Genomic DNA, 25,000 nt, shown 5'->3' with positions numbered 1-25,000 from the left:
ATCCCAAGCCCAGTCTTGGTCGCTGACATGGAGCTGCCTGGCTGAATCCGAAGCCCAGTCTTGGTCACTGACATGGAGCTGCCTGACTGAATCCCAAGCCCAGTCTTGGTCGCTGACATGGAGCTGCCTGGCTGAATCCAAGCCCAGTCTTGGTCACTGACATGGAGCTGCCTGGCTGAATCCCAAGCTCAGTCTTGGTCGCTGACATGGAGCTGCCTGGCTGAATCCCAAGCCCAGTCTTGGTCGCTGACATGGAGCTGCCTGGCTGAATCCGAAGCCCAGTCTTGGTCGCTGACATGGAGCTGCCTGACTGAATCCCAAGCCCAGTCTTGGTCGCTGACATGGAGCTGCCTGGCTGAATCCCAAGCCCAGTCTTGGTCGCTGACATGGAGCTGCCTGACTGAATCCCAAGCCCAGTCTTGGTCGCTGACATGGAGCTGCCTGACTGAATCCCAAGCCCAGTCTTGGTCGCTGACATGGAGCTGCCTGGCTGAATCCCAAGCCCAGTCTTGGTCGCTGCCATGGAGCTGCCTGGCTGAATCCCAAGCCCAGTCTTGGTCGCTGACATGGAGCTGCCTGGCTGAATCCCAAGCCCAGTCTTGGTCGCTGACATGGAGCTGCCTGACTGAATCCCAAGCCCAGTCTTGGTCACTGACATGGAGCTGCCTGGCTGAATCCCAAGCCCAGTCTTGGTCGCTGCCATGGAGCTGCCTGGCTGAATCCCAAGCCCAGTCTTGGTCGCTGACATGGAGCTGCCTGGCTGAATCCCAAGCCCAGTCTTGGTCGCTGACATGGAGCTGCCTGACTGAATCCCAAGCCCAGTCTTGGTCACTGACATGGAGCTGCCTGGCTGAATCCCAAGCCCAGTCTTGGTCACTGACATGGAGCTGCCTGGCTGAATCCCAAACCCAGTCTTGGTCGCTGACATGGAGCTGCCTGGCTGAATCCCAAGCCCAGTCTTGGTCGCTGACATGGAGCTGCCTGGCTGAATCCCAAGCCCAGTCTTGGTCGCTGCCATGGAGCTGCCTGGCTGAATCCCAAGCCCAGTCTTGGTCGCTGACATGGAGCTGCCTGGCTGAATCCCAAGCCCAGTCTTGGTCGCTGACATGGAGCTGCCTGACTGAATCCCAAGCCCAGTCTTGGTCACTGACATGGAGCTGCCTGGCTGAATCCCAAGCCCAGTCTTGGTCGCTGCCATGGAGCTGCCTGGCTGAATCCCAAGCCCAGTCTTGGTCGCTGACATGGAGCTGCCTGGCTGAATCCCAAGCCCAGTCTTGGTCGCTGACATGGAGCTGCCTGACTGAATCCCAAGCCCAGTCTTGGTCACTGACATGGAGCTGCCTGGCTGAATCCCAAGCCCAGTCTTGGTCACTGACATGGAGCTGCCTGGCTGAATCCCAAACCCAGTCTTGGTCGCTGATATGGAGCTGCCTGACTGAATCCCAAGCCCAGTCTTGGTCACTGACATGGAGCTGCCTGGCTGAATCCCAAGCCCAGTCTTGGTCACTGACATGGAGCTGCCTGGCTGAATCCCAAGTCCAGTCTTGGTCACTAACATGGAGCTGCCTGGCTGAATCCCAAGCCCAATCTTGGTCATGGATTAGATTTTTAGATCATAGACTCTGACTCATCCAGCTCCGGCATTCAGTCAATGTCTGAACCCAGAGGGAGGGAAAGTTCCACTCAGCTCCAAGCATAGATCCTGGCCAGGGACAACGTTTGAATTAACATATGACTGTGGTCATGCTAAGCATAGTGTGCATTGTCAAAAAGTTACAGGCACCAGCTGTCATAGTAGGCATGTACTAATGTATACCCAAAAATATATTTTAAAAAACATATTCCAAGGTATAACCATTAACTGAATTGAGCGCCATGCAATATCCAATGGAATTAATCCCTCGATACAAAATGGTCATTATTAAGGGCATTATTACGTAATTACCATTTCAACATTTCGTCTCTATCTTGACTGTTAACTGTGTTTTCTGCGTTATGATGTACACTTTCCTTTGACATGCAAACACTGTCACAACTAATGCCTCTGGCCCTCCCATTGGGACTTCACTGGTGGAGGGAACAAGCTGTTCTTGACTTTAATTCCAGGGTGTCATGTGCTTAGCTCTGTGACAGGCTGGCTGTCAGCTGATGGACCGTGGTAAACTGTGGTACTGTACTGTGAGATATGGGTGGGGTATTTAGTCAAAAAAAGCGGTATACGCTATGAATGTACCGTTTGGGCCAGAGGCCATTGGAAGATGTATGATAAGGGAATTCAATTCATATGGGAAGGTTGTATTGAGATGTGTCTTAATAGCATAGTGAGTGGATGGTGGCTTAGCGTGTGAGAGAAGACAATAGAGGGGAATGGAAGGGAGCTGGGTGGTAAGAGATTGTGTGGAGAGAAGGAATAGAGAGGAGGAGAGAGCACAGTAATGAGAATCAGTCGTGTGTGTGTGTGTGTGTGTTTGTATGTGTATGTTTATGTGTGTGTGCGGGCATATATCTGTGTGCGCATGCGTTTGACGTGTGTGAGTTTATGTGTGTGTGGAGGACATTGGGTTTTCATGGTGAGATGTTTATCTCTGGCAGAACCAATTCCCCCTACTTGGAGCCCAGGGACCCACTCCAATAATAGATTCATCTTAAAGCACCAATATATTTCAATATTTTGTCATCTTCATTATGCTGAATAATACATGCACACAAACACGACTGTCTGCAATTAATGACAGATTTGTCTCAATATCCTGTGCAACATCCCAGCACCCAAAGCATTTATCATCTAATGGTTAGCATGTCAAACCCTTCATTCCCATTGACGAGAATGAACCAATGGAGACAGTAAAGTTCAAGTCACTTGGTGTTCCGGTGCTTAACAGAGCTGTCTCTCATGCTCTTCCATCGGCCAGTATCCAAGCTCTTCACAAACCGGATGAGAAGAGCTAACTGTTGGGTGGGTGGAAGGAAGCAGTGTTTCCTTAGCCCTGTCCAAGATCTGTTTGTGCTGTCTTGCAAACGTTTGGGATGACAGTGATCAGGGTCCTGTGTGGCTCAGTTGGTAGAGCATGGCGCTTGCAACGCCAAGCGTCGTGGGTTCGATTCCCGCTGGGACCACCCATATGTAAAAGTAGTGGCCCCAGCCGACTTGTAAGTCGCTTTGGACAAAAGCGTCTGCTAAATGGGATATATTATTATTATTATTATTATCATACTGTAGGAGTTGACAGGACAGCGCAGACAGATCTGGGACCAGGCTAACTTGTCCATGGTTCAGTAAGGCCATTTTCGAGTTGTGAAAGTAATATGACTGACATCAGTGACCGATTGAGAGAGGGAGTAAAGGAAGGATAGGGAGGAAGGTGGTTAGGAGGTAAGGAAGGAAATAAGTTATGAAGTTAAGGAAGGAAGAAGCGCCAGCTGCGCCACCAGAGATTCTGGGTTCGCGCCCAGGATCTGTCGTAACCGGCCGCGACCGGGAGGTCCGTGGGGCGACGCACAATTGGCCTAGCGTCGTCCGGGTTAGGGAGGGTTTGGCCGGTAGGGAAATCCTTGTCTCATCGCGCACCAGCGACTCCTGTGGCGGGCCGGGCGCAGTGCACACTAACCAAGGTTGCCAGGTGCACAGTGTTTCCTCCGACACATTGGTGCGCCTGGCTTCCGCGCTGTGTTAAGAAGCAGTGTGGCTTGGTTGGGTTGTGTATCAGAGGACGCATGACTTTCAACCTTCGTCTCTCCCGAGCCCGTACGGGAGTTGTAGCGATGAGACAAGATAGTAGCTACTAAAAACAATTGGATACCACGAAATTGGGGAGAAAAAGGGGTAAAAAAAAATAAAAGAAATAATCAGGTGTCAGAGATGAAATCATAAAAAAATAAAAATAAATGGCTTCTGTCACACCCCCGTGTCACCGGCGTCCAAGATTGTTGTGTTCGCCCCATAACGAGAAATGTTTGGCCACAGCCTTGAGACAATCCATTTGGAATGCTCCAGGTTGGCTGAAATACAATTCCGCCGGGAAATGTCTATCACTCACAGGTTTTTAAGTTCCGCTTCAACTCTAACGAACACAACCGCCGATGATGAATCCTCGGCCGCCTCGCAAAAGAGGAGGGAGTAGGGAGGGAGGGATGAGGGTGAGAAATGGCCTCCTACTACAGAGACAAAGTTTACATAAAAGACTGCAGTGTGAATAGGAAAAAATTAAAAGGATGTTCGTCACCAGCATTAATAGTGTAATTAACTCTCCCATAACGTTTCTAATAATGGGACCTGTGTTAGAGGTGACAGGTCATTAAGAATCCTACTGCTGTGAGTTATACTGCCAGGGTAGAAAAGCATTGGGAGATACTCCAGGGATCTTTGTGTATAGATGGATTCAACTGGTTTCATTGAAAATGTCATTGTTACAGTGGTATCATTGAATATCAAATTCAAGTGATACGTCATCTATTTACATGATGTCATCACTTTAGAATATACCATACTATACTGTCCAATCGATGTGTAAACACACCTTTGGCTTCGCAAATGTTACATTATAAAACCTTCAGCCCCCGACAGATTTTCCCTGTCTCCTCTAACAGATCTCTGCTGTCATGGCTGCATCATGGAATCCCTGCATCCCTCCCCAACTCTGAAGTGATATCAAACGCATTATCACCGTTTTTGCTCTGTACTGAAAGAGCTCAATCTGGAAAACCTGACCTCTGATTTTTTGTAGATTTGTGGATTAATGAACTAAATTCTAAAATAGCATTTTTAAGTGAACTATCCCTTTAAACTGGGTGCAGGGCACTTATCCAGCCCAGACAATGCAGTAACAGTGACTGTATTACCTTGAGAACATCTGTGTCGGTCGGAGAGCTTTAACAACTGTGTGGCTGTGGCTTTCTAACCTCGAGATAATCACACATAGAGCTGCCCATCCACAAACTAAGTAATGGGCCTAAACTGCAGAAAATCAATATGGATCCCTCTATCAGTGCAGCCATAAGACGTGATTTACTGTATGGATTCAATACCGTCAGCTGTTTAACTTCTGTAAGACCTACTTACGGAAACAGAGAGGAGTGCAACAGTGAATGGTCAACAGCTGATGTTGCATTAGGCGTCATGTATGGACCTCTATAGAGAATTTTTAAATAATGCATTGATGCTTGCACGCTTATGGTTCACTATCGTATATGATGCTGACCGTTCTCTCCTTTATTTATTAGTTTGCTGTTGGACTGTACTTGGCGACTTCAACCTCCCGACATTTGCCTCCGATTCATTTCTTTCCAACTCTCTTTCCCATCCTTGTCTCTTTTGACCTCACCCTTTCGCCAACTTTCATCGCCGATTCATCCGGAGTCACAGCCCCCTGGCTTCCCCCTGTCTGCACTCACCCCTCCCAAGGTTCCGTTCACATGGTCCCCAGCTGCTGACCGGGCGTTCCGGGGTCTCAGACACCGTTTCACCACTGCCATCTTAGATTCATCCTGACCCGTCCCCCCGGTTTATCGGCCCTTTCCCCATCTTTCCCCATCTTTAAAATCATCAGCCCCTCTGATGTTCGTCTACTGTAGCCCTGTAGCCTCCGTATACATCCCCTTTTTCATGTGTCTAGAATCAAACCCATGTCTCACAGCCTGTTGTCTCCTGTTTCCAGGCCCACCTCTCTCCCCCGTCTCATCAACGGACAACCGGCGTACACGGTGAGGCGTCTCCTGAAGGTTCGAGGGCAGGGGATTCCAATACCTGGTTGACTGGGAAGGTGATGGCCCGGAGGAGAGGTGCTGAGTTCCCGCTAGGGACATCCTGGACCTAGGCCTCATCGCTGAGTCCCAACGCCGGCACCCAGGTATGCGCCCTGGGGGGGGGTCTCTCTCTCTCTCTCTCTCTCTCTCTCTCATGATCTGCCCATTCCATTCTCAGAAGACCCCAAGAAAACTGTTTGCTGCAGTCTGGTAATGCCTAGCTTGCAGATCTAGTCACTATCGACATTCTGAAAAGGGGCATTCGCTGGGTTTTTCCTAGGGAGTTTATTTAGCTCCTTTAGTGTCAGTCCTTGGTCAATTTATTCAAGTTATCTCCATGGCCACAAGCTTGCGCTATGACATACTCCCTAAAGGGGGAACAGCTCACATCCAATCTTGGCTTCTGACACAGAATGGTCCTGACATTCATGAGTGCTGTCATCTCCAAGATTTGGGACTTCACCCTGTGACAATAGTGTCGCCTTAACTGTTGTGGGATTTAGCAAATGCTGTTTGAGGCCATTGATATAAATTGATGGGTGTGTGTGTGGAGGGATGGGGAAGTGTGTGTGTGTGTGTGTGTGTGTGTGTGTGTGTGTGTGTGTGTGTGTGTGTGTGTGTGTGTGTGTGTGTGTGTGTGTGTGTGTGTGTGTGTGTGTGTGTGTGTGTGTGTGTGTGTGTGTGTGTGTGTGTGGAGGGATGGGGTTAAGTGTGTGTCTTTGTGTGAATGTATGTGTGTGTGTGGAGGGATGGGGTTAAGTGTGTGTGTGCGCGCGTATCTTAAGGAGAGTGAGACTTACTTGACTCTGGATTGTCATTATATAGAACAGGATCATGTACTCAGGTCATAGTATTAAGATATTCCTGTTTCACCATCTCCTCCCATGAAAACATACTGTAACATACACCAATATTATCAGGAGGCTGTTTAACTAGGGAAATCTAATGTTAAAGTCAGAGATCTAGTATTTTTTATTAATTCCCCCGTATAACCTTCACAGCAAATTTTCTTATCTTGACCCCTGACCCCACGTTCCCTCATCTTTGACCCTTCCAGGTCGGGAGAGAAGAAAGGGTCACATGATCTCCACTGGGGATGCAGAGTTCCCGTGTGAGTACCACACCCTGGGCCACGGCGGCACGCGCTGTTTCCCTCACAACAACAACAACAACGGCAGGCTGGCGCCAACCTCTGGGGACCGCCAACGCCACAACACCCTTACTACCAAGAGCCTGGAGGCCCTTACGAACCTTCACAAGGCTGACATAAAGCGCCAGCACGAAGCCTTTATGGACCTCCAGAAAAATCAGAAGTATCCGGCCAGCCCCTGTATGTCTCAGGGCCAGAGATCACCTAACTTTGGCCGCCAACAGCAGGTAACATCTTAATACCCTCAATTACCCATCCCTGGTACAAAAACAGATGAGAACCACAGGAGTATCCAGGCTACATGTCAATGAATCAGTTTATTATGACATTGTTGGCTGATAGTTATCAGAAGGTGTTAGAGGAAGATGGAAACAGAGATTTGAGATAGGAAGGAAATAGACACATTGGTCCATACATGAAAGGTTGACTTCTTCCACCCATCAAATCCCCCTCTCTATCTCTCTCTTTTTCCTCTCATCCACCACATGCTTTGCAGTCAATGCTTGCATGCCAAAGCTGTTAGAGATGCAAAGCACCAGGACGTTGCTGTGTAGACTGTTTATTCTCCCCTACCCTCATCCCTCTATCCTGATCCCTCTGTCCCTCTAACCCAATCACCTGCCTGTGAATACCACCATTCATCATAGACTCCCGTCTCTCCACACTCTCTCCTCCATCGGCCAAGTATCACTCCATCCCCTCCTCTGTTTCCTCCCTTTTGCTTTTATTTTCCCAGTGTATTTACCCTGGCACAGCCATCTATTTCTGCACACAGAAGTGTGCGAGAGAGAGAAAAAGAGGGAGAGACAGAGGGGCAGATAGAAGGAGAAACAGGTGGAGTCCACGGTTGCCACGGCAACCCCCGCGCTGCCCCCCCCCATTCCCATATAAGGCAGTCAATGATATCATATGGCTGGTAATGCCTAGGCAAAGAGAGAGAGTGGAGAGGGCGGATGGCAGCAGTAGCAGCAGCGAGAGAGAGAAACAAAGAGGGAGAGATGAGGAGTGAGAGAATGACTGAAACTGCGATTGGGCTGTAACAGTATAGGGACAGAGAGAGAGAAAGAGAGGAAGTTCCACTGGTTCTACTTCAGATATCCAGACCAACACCGCCTGGGATTTACTGATTCCTCTGGGCTCGCGGGAGAGCGAGAGGACAGAGCCACCGCAGTCAGAAAATGGAGAGGGGGGAGGAGGAAGGGGAGGGAGGCATGTGGAGCATCATGTGAACCAGCACACCACCAGTCAGCCAGCGGCAGCAGCAGGCTCGTTGAGTAGCAGCAACGGTACCAGTTCTCCTTTTCATTCCTTAATCAATGGAGACGTGCAGAATCCTGTGTGTTCTGGTGTTACTGCGGAATAGACGTGTTTCTGCCGCTGCATGTGGGGCAGAGAGAGAGGAGAAAGGGAGAGCGAGAAAGAGAGTGATGTATGCATGTATGGAAGAGAGCTGTTTCTGTACCTGACTGCGTGTGTGTATGTGACTATGACCAGCCAGTGTGTGCTCATTTGTGTGAGTGTGTGTGAGTGTGTAGCTGAGACCAGTGCAGGTAAGACAAGATCCAATGGGTATGCCTCTCCTCTACTCCCTCCTTTCTGCAGGCGTAAGAGGAGGGGTGTGTGAGTGTATGTGTGTATGATCTGTGTGTCTGGGCTGGCTCATGCCAGGTTTTACCAGTGTGCAGGTGTTGGCCAGGTGTGGTTGTGGTGCCGCAGTGTCTGAAAGAACAGGAGGGGGCTGGTGTGTGTGTGTGTGTGTGTGTGTGTGTGTGTGTGTGTGTGTGTGTGTGTGTGTGTGTGTGTGTGTGTGTGTGTGTGTGTGTGTGTGTGTGTGTGTGTGTGTGTGTGTGTGAGAGAGAGAGAGAGAGAGAGAGAGAGAGAGAGAGAGAGAGAGAGAGAGAGAGTACAGGGATGACTACTTGGCATGCAGGTCAGGCATCCGTTGCTCCACTCCACTCTCTCTCTCTCTCTCTCTCTCTCTCTCTCTCTCTCTCTCTCTCTCACACACTCTCCCTCTTCCTCTCTCTGTACACATAGGTTCATCGTGGGATTTTCAGCTTGTGTAATTGAGATATATGGCAGGGCATTGAATTCCTTCATGGTGCATAGGGGGACGGTTTATTTTGTGTGGGGCAGATTTTATGTTCTGAAACGCCCTCTTGTTAGTGCACATTGGAGGAGAGGTGGGCAGGGGAAACTGAAGTAAGCGGAATGAAGAGGGAAAGGTGGATGAATACATGAATAGAGAGCGGGGGGACGTGGGAAAATGTGTTTAATGCATATGCATATGCATAAGTCTACTGGTATGTTAGTGGGTGGAGTTATGCGAGTACAAAATGGATGTGTAGAGGTAGGTGCTAGGACATGCATGTCAGTCTCTCCTGGCTCAAATTTGAGGAGAGATTGACTGCATCACCATTGCTCTTTGTGCAATGTGTTGAAGGTACCGACCTTAATATTTAAGCAGTTGGCACACAGTTTTGACACTCATTGGTACAACACAAGACATACAACCAGAGTTCTCTGCACAGTCCCCAGGTCCAGAACAGAACAGAGGCTGGGAAAGGCACTGTATTAAATACCACCCCAGGTCACTCAAGCTAGGAATAAAACCAGTTTAAAAAAACAGATAAAAGAACACCTTACTGCACACCGGGAACTGTGAAGAGACACAGCCATTTTATATTTCTTGCATTGTCATTTCAACTGCGCTATGTACAGTACCAGTCAAAAGTTTGGACACACCTACAGCGGTTCAAGGGTTTTTCTTTATTTTTACTATCTTCTACATTGTAGAATAATAGTGAAGACATCACAACTATGAAATATCACATATGGAATCATGAAGGAACCAAAAAACTGTTAAACAAAATATATTTTATATTGTCACGTGTGCTCCCTCTCCGGCCTCTAAGTCACCAGGCTGCTCAATATGGCGCACACCTGTCACCATCATTACGCGCACACCTGTCACCATCATTACGCGCACCTGCGAGTCGTCAGACTCACCTGGACTTCATCACCTCCCTGATTACCTTCCTTATATATGTCACTCCCTTTGGTTCCTTCCCCAGGCGTCATTGTTTCTGTTTCTTGTCTGTGTACTGTTTTAGTTTCTTGTTTTGTATTATGTTCCGTTTATTTATGAAAACACTCTGCTCCCTGAACTTGCTTCCTGACTCTCAGCGCACATCGTTACATATATTTTAGATTCTTCAAAGTAACCACCCTTTGCCTTGATGATAGCTTTGCACACTCTTGGCATTCTCTCAACCAGCTTCACCTGGAATGCTTTTCCAACAGTCTTGTAGGAGTTCCCACATATGCTGAGCACTTGTTGGCTGCTTTTCCTTATCTCTGCGGTGCAACTCATCCCAAGCCATCTCAATTGGGTTGACGTTGGGTGATTGTGGAGGCCAGGTCATCTGATGCAACACTCCATCACTCTCCTTCTTGGTATAATAGCCCTTACACAGCCTGGAGGTGTGTTGGGTCATTGTCCTGTTGAAAAACAAATGATAGTCCCCCAAAGCGCAAACCTGGTGGGATGGCGTATCGCTGCAGAATGCTGTGGTAACCATGCTGTTTAAGTGTTCCTTGAATTCTAAATATATCACTGACAGTGTCACCAGCAAAGCACTCCCACACCATCACACCTCCTCCGTGCTTCACGGTGGGAAACACACACGCGGAGGTCATCCGTTCACCTACTCTGCATCTCACAAAGACACGGCGGTTGGAACCAGGACAGATTTCCACCAGTCTAATGTCCATTGCTTGTGTTTCTTGGCCCAAGCATGTCTCTTCTTATTATTGGTGTCCTTTAGTAGTGGTTTCTTCACAGTAATTTGACCATGTAGGCCTGATTCACAAAGTCTCCTCTGAACAGTTGATGTTGAGATGTATCTGTTACTTGAACTCTGTGAAGCATTTATTTGGGCTTCAATTTCTGAGGATGAACTTATGAACTTATCTAATGAACTTATCCTCTGCAGCAGAGATAACTCTGGGGCTTCCTTTCCTGTGGCGGTCCTCATGAGAGCCAGTTTCATCATAGCGCTTGATGGTTTTTGCAACTGCATTTGAAGAAACCTTCAAAGGTCTTGAGATGTGCGTATTGACTGACCTTCATGTCTTAATGTAATGATGGACAGTTGTTTATCTTTGCTTATTTGAGTTGTTCTCGACATAATATAGACTTGGTCTTCTACCAAATAGGGCTATCTTCTGTATACCACCCCTACCTTGTCACTACACAACTGATTGGCTCAAACGCATTAAGAAGGACAGAAATTGCACAAATGAACTTTCATCAAGGCACAGTCTCAATGCATTCAGGATGACTACCTCATGAAGCTGGTTGAGAGAATGTCAAGATTGTGCAAAGCTGTCAAGTTAAAGGGTGCCTACTTTGACACTTTTTGTTTAACACTTTGTTGTGTTATTGTGTTATTTCATAGTTTTGATGTCTTCACTATTATTCTACAATGTAGAAAATAGTACAAAAATAAAATAAAGAAAACCCCTGGAATGAGAAGGTGTGTCCAACATTTTGACTGGTACAGTATTAGATCTAGATATTGTGTGTACAGTTTATACTGATATGTAGGCTATGTGTGACCTTTTAAATGTATGTATTTCAGTCCTTGACTTTTAATGTTCTGTACTATGTATTATGTCATATTTCATGTGGACCCCTGGAAGAGCAGCTGATGTTTTTTCAGGAATTCTAATAAGTACCCATAAATACCAAATACTAATATGTTGTGTTGACATAGGCACGTTTGCTGAATTCCAAATCCGACCCTAGCAACTTCTCCTAGGCACTTCTTTGTACAGTGCCTTGCGAAAGTATTCGGCCCCCTTGAACTTTGCGACCTTTTGCCACATTTCAGGCTTCAAACATAAAGATATAAAACTGTATTTTTTTGTGAAGAATCAACAACAAGTGGGACACAATCATGAAGTGGAACGACAGTTATTGGATATTTCAATCTTTTTTAACAAATCAAAAACTGAAAAATTGGGCGTGCAAAATTATTCAGCCCCCTTAAGTTAATACTTTGTAGCGCCACCTTTTGCTGCGATTACAGCTGTAAGTCGCTTGGGGTATGTCTCTATCAGTTTTGCACATCGAGAGACTGAAATTTTTTCCCATTCCTCCTTGCAAAACAGCTCGAGCTCAGTGAGGTTGGATGGAGAGCATTTGTGAACAGCAGTTTTCAGTTCTTTCCACAGATTCTCGATTGGATTCAGGTCTGGACTTTGACTTGGCCATTCTAACACCTGGATATGTTTATTTTTGAACCATTCCATTGTAGATTTTGCTTTATGTTTTGGATCATTGTCTTGTTGGAAGACAAATCTCCGTCCCAGTCTCAGGTCTTTTGCAGACTCCATCAGGTTTTCTTCCAGAATGGCCCTGTATTTGTCTCCATCCATCTTCCCATCAATTTTAACCATCTTCCCTGTCCCTGCTGAAGAAAAGCAGGCCCAAACCATGATGCTGCCACCACCATGTTTGACAGTGGGTATGGTGTGTTCAGGGTGATGAACTGTGTTACTTTTACGCCAAACATAACGTTTTGCATTGTTGCCAAAAAGTTCAATTTTGGTTTCATCTGACCAGAGCACCTTCTTCCACATGTTTGGTGTGTCTCCCAGGTGGCTTGTGGCAAACTTTAAACAACACTTTTTATGGATATCTTTAAGAAATGGCTTTCTTCTTGCCACTCTTCCATAAAGGCCAGATTTGTGCAATATACGACTGATTGTTGTCCTATGGACAGAGTCTCCCACCTCAGCTGTAGATCTCTGCAGTTCATCCAGAGTGATCATGGGCCTCTTGGCTGCATCTCTGATCAGTCTTCTCCTTGTATGAGCTGAAAGTTTAGAGGGACGGCCAGGTCTTGGTAGATTTGCAGTGGTCTGATACTCCTTCCATTTAAATATTATCGCTTGCACAGTGCTCCTTGGGATGTTTAAAGCTTGGGAAATCTTTTTGTATCCAAATCCGGCTTTAAACTTCTTCACAACAGTATCTCGGACCTGCCTGGTGTGTTCCTTGTTCTTCATGATGCTCTCTGCGCTTTTAACGGACCTCTGAGACTATCACAGTGCAGGTGCATTTATACGGAGACTTGATTACACACAGGTGGATTGTATTTATCATCATTAGTCATTTAGGTCAACATTGGATCATTCAGAGATCCTCACTGAACTTCTGGAGAGAGTTTGCTGCACTGAAAGTAAAGGGGCTGAATAATTTTGCACGCACAATTTTTCAGATTTTGATTTGTTAAAAACGTTTGAAATATCCAATAAATGTTGTTCCACTTCATGATTGTGTCCCACTTGTTGTTGATTCTTCACAAAAAAATACAGTTTTATATCTTTATGTTTGAAGCCTGAAATGTGGCAAAAGGTCGCAAAGTTCAAGGGGGCCAAATACTTTCGCAAGGCACTGTATTTTAAGTAACTGAATATATTTAAGCCAGCCTCAACCTTGCCTAGGGGGTAGGGGTTGATTTGGTATTCATCATAGGATCATGGGTGTACAAGATAGTGTATATCTGCTTCATGATTCTATTAGGGTCGATATAGACAGTAGAAGACATACATGACATTTAATACAAATAATATGTGCAACCATTCTCAACGTCATATTTCAATTTAAAGTTAAAGTTAACACATTTGATTATACCCATATGGCATTCTTAGACACTGGTGTACTTTACACACTGTAGGTATAGGCTAACAGCAATAAATGGCTCGGAAAAACGGCTAGGAAAAACTCCCTTGAAAGGCAGGAACCTAGGAAGAAACCTAGAGAGGAACCAGGCTCTGAGGGGTGGTCAGTCCTCTTCTGGCTGTACCGGCTGGAGATTATAACAGAACATGGTCAAGATGTTCAAATGTTCATAGATGACCAGCAGGGTCAACTAATAATAATCACAGTGGCTGTAGAGGGGGCAACAGGTCAGCACCTCAGGAGTAAATGTCAGTTGGCTTTTCATCGTCGATTATTCAGAGTTAGAGACAGCAGATGTGGTAGAGAGAGAGAGTTGAAAACAGTAGGTCCGGGACAAGGTAGCAGGTCCGGTGAACAGGTAAGGGTTCCATATCTGTAGGCAGAACAGTTGAACTTGGAGCAGCGGCACGACCAGGTGAACTGGGGAGAGCAAGGAGTCATCAGGCCAGGTCCTGAGGCATGGTCCTAGGGCTCAGGTCCTCTGAGAGACGAGAAGAGAAGAGAAGAGAAGAGAAGAGAAGAGAAGAGAAGAGAAGAGAGAGAGAGAGGGGAATTAGAGGGAGCATACTGAAATTCACACAGGACACCGGTTAAGACAGGAGAAATACTCCAGATATAACAGACTGACCCTAGCCCCCCAACATATAAACTATTGCAGCATAATTACTGGACACTGGGAAAGGAGGGGTCCTGAGACACTGTGGCCCCATCCAACTATACCCCCAGACAGGGCCAACCAACCAACCATAGTATCAGTAGTCAAGTCCTAGTTATAGTGAGCAATAACAGTCTTGTGACTGTGTAGAGGCCTGGCCAGTAAAATTGGGTCTGAATGGAGGTAGTATGTCATGGGGTCTGATTGGTGGTGATATGTCATGCTGTCTGATTGGTGGTAATATGTCATTGGGTCTGATTGGTGGTGATATTGCATGGGGTCTGATTGGTGGTAATATGGCCATGCAGGCAGACACATGATCACTAGCGCTGACTCGGACAGTAGCCTGCAGGACGCACAAAGCTCTCTGTATCTGGGTCACAAGAGCCCACAGGCCTCTGTTCTGTTCCTCTCCTGCCTCTGCTCTGTCGTTCTTCATCCAGCTTCTCTCCTCCACATACTCTCTCAACAGAGGGTAGGAACTCATTGAATATTTCCTTTCAAACCAGGGTAGGAATGGAAGGTTCTTTCTTACCATAGGGTAGGACTGAACCTTCTGTCTCAAAAGAGGGTAGGAATTGAGAGTGAGGGATTTAAGAGGTCTAGCTCTGAGCTAATGGAATAGAATATACTATCTGAATGTTGCTGGGTCACACTTGCATTTGCGTCCCGTGCCATGACAACCATGAAAAACACTTTAAAATGAAAATAGATATTCATCATTTGTTTATACTGAAATGGTTATTAATCACAAAACATAATGTAAGTCCTTCATTACTGCAACACTTTGTGGCAGGAATCATCAACCTGACTCAGCTGCGGGCTGATTTCATTCCTTCACACAATTGCTAATAATTTGTAGACTGTAAATTGACTGCAAGAAGCCCAAACAGATATAATATTTGACTCAAACGTAATCATTTCACACCTTGCTTACATTTGTATACAATCATATGCCTCTGTATTATGCGTGGGAATACTTGGGAACAGATTTCCTTCATTAAAATCATTTGGAACTGATTTTCTGGTGTTTTCATTGTCTTTTATGTCCAACAATGAAACTTAAAAAATGATAATACATCTAAAGTATTCAGGCCCTTTACTTCTTTCACATTACAGGCTTATTCCAAAATGTATTAACTTGTTTTATTTCCTTATAAATCTGCACACAATACTGCATAATGACAAAGCAAATGCAGGTTTTTAGACATTTCTGTAAAATGTTTTTTTTTAAATATCACATTTACATAGGTATTCAGACCCTTCACTCAGTACTTTGTTGAAGCACCTTTGGTAGCGATTACAGCCTTGAGTCTTCTTGGGTATGACGCTACAAGCGTGGCACACTTGTATTTGGGGAGTTTCTCCCCATCTTGTCTCCAGATCCTCTCAAGCTCTGTCAGGTTGGATGGGGAGCTTTGCTGCACATTTTCTCCAGACATGTTTGATCGGGTTCAAATCTGGGCTCTGGCTGGGCCACTCAAGGACATTCAGAGACTTGTCCTAAAGCCACTCCTGTGTTGTCTTGGCTGTGTGCTTAGGGTTGTTGTCCTGTTGGAAGGTGAATCTTCGCGCCAGTCTGAGGTCCTTAGTGCTCTGGAGCAGGTTTTCATCAAGGACTTCTCTGTATTTTGCTCAGTTCATCTTTCCCTCGATCCTGACTAGTCTCTCAGTCCCTGTTTTGGTACCCCTCCCCAGATCTGGACCTCGACACAACCCTTTCTCGGAGCTCTATGGACAATTCCTTCGACCTCATGTCTTGGTGGAACCTTGTTTAGACAGGTGTGTGCCTTTGCAAATTATGTCCAATCAATTGAATTTACCACAGATGAACTCCAATAAAGTTGTATAAACATCTCAAGAATGATCAATGGAAACAGGATGCACCTGAGCTTCATTTTGAGTCTCATAGCAAAGGTTCTGAATAGTTATGTAAATAAGGTATTTCTGTTTTACATTTTCAATACATTTGCAAAAGTGTCTAAAAACCCCTTTTCACTTTGTCATTATGGAGTATTGTTGAAGGCGGAAAACGTAACGGAATGTGGAAAAAGTCAAGGGGTCTGAATACTTTCCGAAGGGGGGGGGCAAATAAAACCAAATAAAACCATTGGGTTATCCCAGTAGCGATGATGTCTTGGGGATTTTGGGATATCCACCTATTATTTTGAAAGCTAGAAAGTAAACAAAGTATTTCATGTATTGTATCGATCAATAAAAACAAAGAAGGCTATTAAAATAAAATGTTCTTTCAACAATAATACCTTCAATTTGTCATTGGTGTTACTGTCATTGGTGTTACTGTCATTGGTGTTACTTCTCCTACTGGTGGCACCATGTTATAATCATGTTAAAAATGATTTCAAGACTGCAATATTAATTCATTTAGAATGGGAAGACGTTCCCAAAAATATAGAAAATGTTGTTCATTTTCTCCAAAATGCCATGCCCAAATGCCACCACAATTCAAGATCGACCAAGCTTTTTAGGCATCACATAGCCTTGGGGTTAAGAGTATTGGGCCAGTATTCAAAAGGTCACTGGTTCAAAAATCCCTGAGCCGACTTTGTGAATAATCTGTCAATGTGCCCTTGAGCAAGGCACTTGACCCTAATTTCTCCTGTAAGTCGCTCTTGATAATAGCGTCTGTTAAATCACTCATATGTAAATTTTAGATGAGTGATAAGATAGTCAGATATCATCCTTAATTTAGATGGAACCAAAATTGAACTGTGCACTTGACACCCCTGGCACAAGTCCTACATTATCTTGCAACAGCGTCTTGGTTATAGCCTACCGTTGTCACTGTGACTCAAGGACACTACACACAGTCACAATAGCCTAACACAACCTAATAGATTTAATGAACTTTGTCCTCTCCGTTGGAGGCTGCCCAAATTCCCTTAAAAAGCCAAGCTTCTTTAATCCAGTGTCTGTGTATTGCTTTAATCCACTCCTGAATTTGAGCCAGCTAATTGTGTGAACAGTAGGTGTTCAGTTGGATCGCTAGCTAGCTGGTGTGTGTTTGTCATTACTATGGATGTAGTGTCTGTAAACATTTGATTCATTGTTTGGATGCAATTACAGGCAATTAAAAGGCTATTATGATGGCACTGAAGGACATCGGAAGTTAATCTGGTCTACCATCACAATAATTAGCCCCTCACTTTCCGATTGGATCTGACGGAGAGAGAAATATGATGGTCTTATACCCCTCCTTTTTTTGTCTTGGGAAAGTTTTCAACTCCTCTCTCTCCTCAGATAAAGTATTCAGATCTTCCCAACTTTATTCGTCACGTCTGCATTATCTTACAAACGTCTGACTGGAAGCGGATAGATGGATCTTTCTCACTCACATCCCCTTTTCTCCGTTCCGCCCACGTCTCTCCATCCATCTCTCTCTCTGACTAGTAGCGGTTGTCAGGGAGAAGACAGTTGTCCGGCTTAAGGGATGGGAACATATCTAACTCCCTATCCTTTTCTCTCTCTCTCTCTCTCTCCCTTTTCCCTCTCTCTTTCTCCCCCTAGCAACAGCCAAACTACTGGAGCTTCAAGGTCAGTGCTAAGACTGTTTGTGTTTTAGTGTGAATATGTGTCTGTCTCTGTGGATTTGTCTGTAATGGGATAAACATTCATAGTGTGCATCTGTGTGCTTCTCTACTCCTCATTGTGAGTGTTGCAGTGTTGGCACACACCTCTGAGACTTGTTACTGGTGTAGGAATGCATCTGCTGCTGTATTTTGAGTCCCTCATAGTGGGGCCAAGTCCCAAGTTGAGATCTGTGTGCTGAAATTGGACACACCTAAGTTATGCCTTGATGTCAATGGGAGATTTGTGCGAGAACGTACTTTGCCTGCATCTCAGGTTAGGATTTGGGCCAAAGAGACTTAAAATATCTGTAACATGTAAATCATTAGCCTGATTCGCAACAGTTGTGGTTTACATTCCGTGTACATGAACCAACATGACTGTAGAACAGTGTATGCAAGGTTTAGGTACTCTTAGTGGACAAAATAAGCATTCTGGCTCAATATGGCTGCTGTGCATCCCCAATGTGGGCGCTACATATTGGTTCCCACATATTCTGTAATGCCACTATGTAAAGTTGGTACAGAGAATGTAGAATGGAAGGGCTACTGATTCAGTTGAGATGTATTTTAATTTTTTTGCAAAATGCTATGTATGCATTGTTTAGCTGGAATGGGATTTTTGCGTCCTTTATATTTGTCTGTGATATGTGTTTGTATCACCTATCTTAAGATGAATGCACTAACTGTAAGTCACTCTGGATAAGGCAATCTGCTAAATGTTCACATACAGATCTCATATTACTCTGTGGAATTTTGTTTTCTAAACATTGATGTCACAAATGTAGAATTTGTACATTTCTTCACATTTGACCATGTAAAACCTAGCAGTGCTACTTATATCTCTGAAACACACCAATCTCTTTCATAATTTCTTGAAACAAATTAAGCTCATTTACTCCCCCCCCCCCCCCCCCCCCCCCCGAAATTAAAATGGATATAAAGCGTTTTGGAATTCAACTCTTCATAAGAATAATTCCCTATGACAGAGATCTGACTGCTGTGTTTTGCTGACCAAAGAACAAGGTCGGAGAGGAGAACAGAGGAAGGAACAAAGGATGGAAGGGTGTTTGAAGCCCAAATTTCAAAATTTGAATCAAGGGAAGAGTTGATGCTTTCAGAATGAATGGCCAACAAAAGTCTACAGTGTAGAATGGCAGTGTAGAATGGCAGTGCTAGGTATCTTTGTAGCATCTAGACAGAAGCATCCTACACACAGAGGCATTCCATTAGTGTAGTAATCTCTCCTCTACATTTCCACGGTAAGTATACAGAATATTTCATCATTTAGTCACAAATGTACTACTTCCTATTTGGATTTCCAATCCCTGCATTCCTAATTTGTATGTCATATAATAACTCCCTATTAATTACATAACTGGTGGTTTCCTCATATGCCAGCAGTCCATTTCCCTCTTATCTCGTTCAATGTCACACACACAAGCTTTATTGAATCCCCCGTTCGCTGTTGGCTCCCAGTTCTAACGGGATTGCTTATCGCACGCCCTCTCTTCCTCTCAGGGAGGCTGCTGTTCTCACTATTCTGATGCAAGAGAAATCCCTTCAGCAGTGCTCTTAGTGTGTGTTTGTGTCGGTGTGTGTGTCTGTAACGGCCCCTTGCTAGTTTCGTTTGATGTTTTCATTGGCTTGCTAGCACTTTACAAGTGCACGTGTATGCACACGTGCACACTGTAGATTCGCATACAAACACGTCTGCATTTACACGGACGGCCGTTGATGTAAATGTAAATGCATGCACACAGTCACAAGCTATGCACATACAGAAACACACACACACACATCCGCACCAGTAAAATCACAAAATCATTTTGAAGACTCGCCTCCTTCTCACATTCTCTCAGATCCTCTGACAAAACGGAGGGATTGTCTGTCTGTTTAAACTACTCTCCGTGGGGAGGCCATAACATGGATTAATATGCTTGCAGTGCTATCTCTTCTCTCTTTCTGACTGCAAAGACTGCTAGGCAACAACAGAGGAACCAAGGACCTCTGCTGTAAAATTCCCTCCCTTTTGCGGATCCCAGCCCCACTAATACAAACATTAATACCACTGTCTGTCCCTCATAGGCCTCAGTCTGTCTGTCTATCTGGAGTGGGAAAGTAATCAGAGTCCATTGTCTCCTCTTCGCCGCCTTACTGTTGAATCAGGCCAGAAAGTCTATACTATAGTTAAAGTGTGTTCCAAATGGCACTCTATTCCTTACATAGTGCACGACTTGTAACCAGAGTCCTATGGGCCCGGTCAAAAGTAGTGTACTACGAAGGGAATAGGGTGCCATTTGGAACGTAGCCTTAGAGCCATGTAAAGGCGCTAGCCGTATTCACATGTACAATGAGTCATTCATCCGATCCAGGTGAAGTCATCATGTCTCCTACAGTGCATGGATTCCTTGGGCTTGACTCCTTTTATTCAGAGCTACTCACAACAGAAAATGGATTTCATGCAGGGGCTCTTGTTAGGTGTTCTGTAAGTGGTGTAGCAAAAAAGTGCAGCTTAAATGTTCTTTGATTGATTGGTTGGATGATTCATTGGTAGATTGGTAGATTGGTAGATTGAGTGCTTGATTGATTATTGCACATTATAGGAGGTGAACAGAGGCGACATACAGGTAACTGCTAAAATAAAGGAAGCACCAACATAAAGTGTCAATAGGTGTCACGCCCTGACCTTAGTTATCTATGTTTTATGTATTATTTTGGTCAGGTCAGGGTGTGATGTTTTTGTCCTGTCCAGGGTTTTTGTATATCTATGGGTTTTTTGTATGTCTAGGTAGTGTAGGTCTATTGTGGCCTGAATTGGTTCCCAATCAGAGGCAGCTGTTTATTGTTGTCTCTGATTGGGGATCCTACTTAGGTTGCCATTTTCCAGTTTGTTATTGTCTGTGTAGTTGCCTGTCAGCACTTGGTTTATATAGTTTCACGGTCGTTTTGATAGTTTGTTTAGTGTTCTTTCTTTATTAAAAGAAGTATGTATTCATATCACACTGCGCCTTGGTCTCATCAATATGATGAACGTGACAATAGGGCATTGGGCCACCACGAGTGGCCAAAGTCTCCAGGAACAGATTCAATGTGCCTTTGCAATGATGCAAGTGTCTGGAGGGATGTGACAACCTTCTTCTATGAGAAATTCCACATTTGGTGTTTTGAAAACAATGTCTCACACACCGCTCCAGAATCTCCCAAAAGTGTTCAATTGGGTTGAGATCTAGTGACAGACACCCCCCCTCCCTTTAAACCCTCTATGCTCCATTGAGATCTGTCTTTCAAAGTCACTGAGACCTCTTCTAGTCATGGGAGCCAAAATACTGGCCAACTGGGCATGACCCTAAGCGTGATGGGATGTTTTAATTTCTTAATCAACTCAGGTGCCACATGTGGCAGCACCTGCTTTCATTACACTTTGTGTCCCTCATTTACTCAAGTGTTTCCTTTATTTTGGCAGTTACCTGTATGTGACAGAGACTTTCGATATACTGTAGAGGACAACGGCACCATAAATAGTATATTCTACAATAAACAAAGCTAAAATCACTATGCTGTTGTTCAGTGTCCTGGTTGAATGCACTGGTAAGTGTTACTGCCAAAGGACTGAAATGTAGAAGCAGCATAGTTAGTATATAGTATCTTGACAAGACATTGAGGCGCTTCAGAAACCCTCGATGTCTAAGTGGGGAATATCTGTGATATATTTTTGTCATTTAGCAGACGTTCTTATCCAGAGTGACTCACAGTAGTAGTTAGTACATACATTTTTACACACACACACACACACACACACACACACACACACACACACACACACACACACACACACACACACACACACACACACACACACACACACACACACACACACACACACACACACACACACACACACACACACACACAACATTGTTTACAATAGAGGACATCCCTGGACTTGCCATGACACTTGGGGTCCCAGCTAGCAGGCTCAGTAGCTAAAGTATTTGAACAGCTGCTATTGTTGTCCTTGGCTGTCTGAGTGTTGATATGGTGTTGGGTGGAAAATCACTATTCCCTGATCTGACTCTGAGAATGGCCTGTGTTTTGCAGCCCTAAAAGGCTTAGGATGCCTATGGCGGCCATGTTTCCCCTTGCGACCACCTGCAGGGAATGCAAACGTGTAGTGCAGGGCTCCCCAACTGGCGGTCCGCGGGCCGATATGGCATATGGTTATATATGGTCCCCCAAGTTTTCTGAATAAAAAATGTACATTTTATTGTTGGACATAAAAGGCTGTAAAAACACAAGGAAATCAGCTCCAAGTGATTTTAATTTAAGAAATCTGTTCCCACGCATAATAGAGAGAAACATGAAACATTACACAAATGTAAGCAAGATTTGAAATTATTATGTTTTAGTCAAACATATCTGTCTGTGCTTCTTGTGGACAATTTGCCGTCAACACATTATTTGTAGTTATGTTTCAGCCCCCCGACCATCCGCTCAAGAAAAAATTGGCCCACTGCTGATCATGCTTTTCTATGATCTGCCAAGACAGAGAGAGGATGTTTGGTGCATAAATGGCTTCTAAAATGTGTAATTTACACTTTTACATTTCAGACTTCATTTGCCCAAACAAAAAATATATAAATCTTTACAAAAATGTCCATTAATTATAATCCACATAATAATTCACATCTCCTGTTGCTGCAGGATTATTTTCCTGCGGTAGCAAACTGGCACAAATTAAGATCCTACATCTGTATGCTGTGGCACGTGGCCAGAATCACTTATCGGCACACTTCGCTATGATCTGCCAAGACAGAGAGAGGATATTTGGTGCATAAATTTATAAGAATTTAATGAGGACTTATTAAGGACTTTCTTTTAAACTGGAGAAGCTAAATTAAAATCCTTAGAAAAGTTCTCCCAATGCTTCGTTATATAATTGTACTTAGACTGAGGTTACATGAGGTGGGATCGGTTTCATGTATACAACTCTCTCACAAGGATTGGATACAAGGACACAACTAGCTTGAGGGTGATTGTCCAAGAGTGGAGGGGAATTGTCCACGATATTCCCACAAGGGATACACTGACTATTATTGTACATTAGATGATTAGAGTATGCTGGTCAAACCTGTGCTCATACTCACATCCTTGAGGTCAAAGGTTCCCCAATTACAGAGCTCACTGGAGGGGGGCAGAGACGGAAGTGGGGGGGGGGGGGAGACGGAAGTTAGGAAGTGGTTCAGGGGGTGGAGACAGGCACGGGACACAGCTATACAATGCTACCTTATCAATCATCACATATTCTACTTATTGGTCTGAGAGAATCCACTTTGAGTAAGCCAGCCAATCGGTGGTGAGAAAAAGGGAATGACATCATGGGGTAGTGATGGTTGGACAGACAGGACTTAGGGGAGCAGTAAGATAGCCAGGTGAAGGATGATCAAACAGACCCTCAAAGGAACTACACAGCAGTACATGAGAGAGAGAGAGAGAGAGAGAGAGAGAGAGAGAGAGAGAGAGAGAGAGAGAGAGAGAGAGAGAGAGAGAGAGAGAGAGAGAGAGAGAGAGAGAGAGAGAGAGAGAACCTACTTCACTTGCTTTGGCCATGTTAACATACAGTATGTTTCCCATCCCAATAAAGCCCTTGAATTCAATTTAATTGAGAGAGAGAGAGAGAAATCCAAGGCAGCTGCGGAGATATACTAATGTAATTCCCTTCTGATAGACAGTGGGTCAGTAGAGATACAGTACAGTGATTGATAGAGACGTAGGATTGTGAAGAAATACTTTGAGACAGTTAACACTTTGAGACCTGTAGTCATACAGAGACCCCCAGTAAGGGACACAGAGGTAAGAAATGAATGTGCACATGAGTGACACTTTCTCACTGCTTCTAAACGTATCACTAAATGTGTTGCCTGTTATGGGACAAATGATTGACTCCCAGTTATATGGCTTATATGTTTGTCCAGTGTCATACATTTGATAGTTTGGGCATTTTCTCTTTGTAATGGAAGCTGTGTCAACTGTCTGCATAGTTCCTATCGTTGACACAGATAACACTGCTCCATGACTGATGTTTTACGCAAAAGACCATGAGATCTCCAGTAAAGATTACCCAGGCTTAGCGAAAGTCAGGTGAGAGAAGCACTGTCATAAACCAAGAGACAATCCATGAGACAGAATAGCCTTCCAAGAGATAAAGGAGGTAATGAGTTCTTCTGCAGCAGAAAAGAATGTCTTCCTAAGGCTGTTGACATGATGACAAAACACTGTTATAATGGGTCATAAGAATTGACGACACCCAAACGGATTTATAACAGCGTGACAGGCCGGGGTCCAATTATCCTCATTGGATGGAGAACTTTATTACAGTATCTATCCAAGTTTAATTGCACAGGCAGAAACATGGTCATGATTATCGAGGCCATCAGTGGAATTGGAAAAATATGCACTCCTGTGAAATGTCCAGGCATTCTGCAAAAAAAAGATGTATTTATATTCCCCCCCCCCCAGAGATTTTCACTTTGGAAACCACATTCCCAGGCGTTCTTCGCCAATTCCACCACCTCCTCCCTTGGATTGTGCTATTGAAGAAGATGGAGGTGGGCGTTACCCTAGAGAAAATGTCAGCTCGTAATGTAGACAGACACAGCGGGAATAGAACATGGGCATACAGAGCGCAGTCAAGCTTGTCTTCTGCTTCCCAGGAGCGCACGGAGAGGAGCCCTGCCCTCTGAGCCCTGCCCTCTGAGCCCTGCCCTCTGAGCCTCTCCACAGCTGCTGCCTGCACACTGAAATGAGAACTAATTAGGGAAGAGCCGACAGGAAGTCAACCATCATGTTGCACTTTACGACTTTTCCTCTCATTCTCTGCTTAAGTCTCTCTCGCTTGGTCTCAGAATCTGTCTTCCTCCTTTTGCCTCTCTCTGTCTCTCCTCTCGCTTTCTCTCTCTTTCTTTCTCTCGCTCTCATCTCTCTCTTTCTCTATTTCTCTATTTCTCTTTCTATCTTCCTTTTTCTTTCTTTCTTTCTTTCTCACTCTCTCACTCTCTCTCTCTCTCTCTCTCTCTCTCTCTCGTTATCTCTCTCTCTTTCTTTCTCTCTCTCTC

At 44.8% G+C, this 25,000-nt stretch overlaps 1 protein-coding gene and 1 non-coding gene across 8 annotated transcripts in view; both read left to right on the top strand.

Moving 5' to 3' along the window:
* Nucleotides 1-25,000, top strand: part of LOC135505055 (SRC kinase signaling inhibitor 1-like) — a 65,335-nt gene that overhangs the window by 13,203 nt on the left and 27,132 nt on the right. For 5 of the 7 annotated variants that reach the window (XM_064924087.1, XM_064924090.1, XM_064924088.1 and 2 more), the window contains exons 2-4: nucleotides 5,655-5,846; nucleotides 6,800-7,119; nucleotides 17,827-17,853. In XM_064924087.1, the coding sequence (XP_064780159.1) occupies nucleotides 6,823-7,119; nucleotides 17,827-17,853 (324 nt within the window). In that variant the 5' untranslated portion in view covers nucleotides 5,655-5,846; nucleotides 6,800-6,822. Of the gene's footprint in view, nucleotides 1-5,654; nucleotides 5,847-6,799; nucleotides 7,120-7,643; nucleotides 8,179-17,826; nucleotides 17,854-25,000 lie in introns of those variants that run through there. The other 2 variants (XM_064924089.1, XM_064924091.1) reach the window with 2 other exon arrangements.
* Nucleotides 3,042-3,117, top strand: trnaa-ugc (transfer RNA alanine (anticodon UGC)). The gene has a single exon. It is a non-coding gene; the product is annotated as a tRNA-Ala (tRNA).

This window comes from Oncorhynchus masou, chromosome 18 (genome assembly GCF_036934945.1).
Source record: "Oncorhynchus masou masou isolate Uvic2021 chromosome 18, UVic_Omas_1.1, whole genome shotgun sequence".
In the NCBI taxonomy this organism is placed as follows: domain Eukaryota; kingdom Metazoa; phylum Chordata; class Actinopteri; order Salmoniformes; family Salmonidae; genus Oncorhynchus; species Oncorhynchus masou.
The sequence above is the reverse complement of the archived record's forward strand: the minus strand, read 5'-3'. Positions and strand labels throughout refer to the sequence as shown.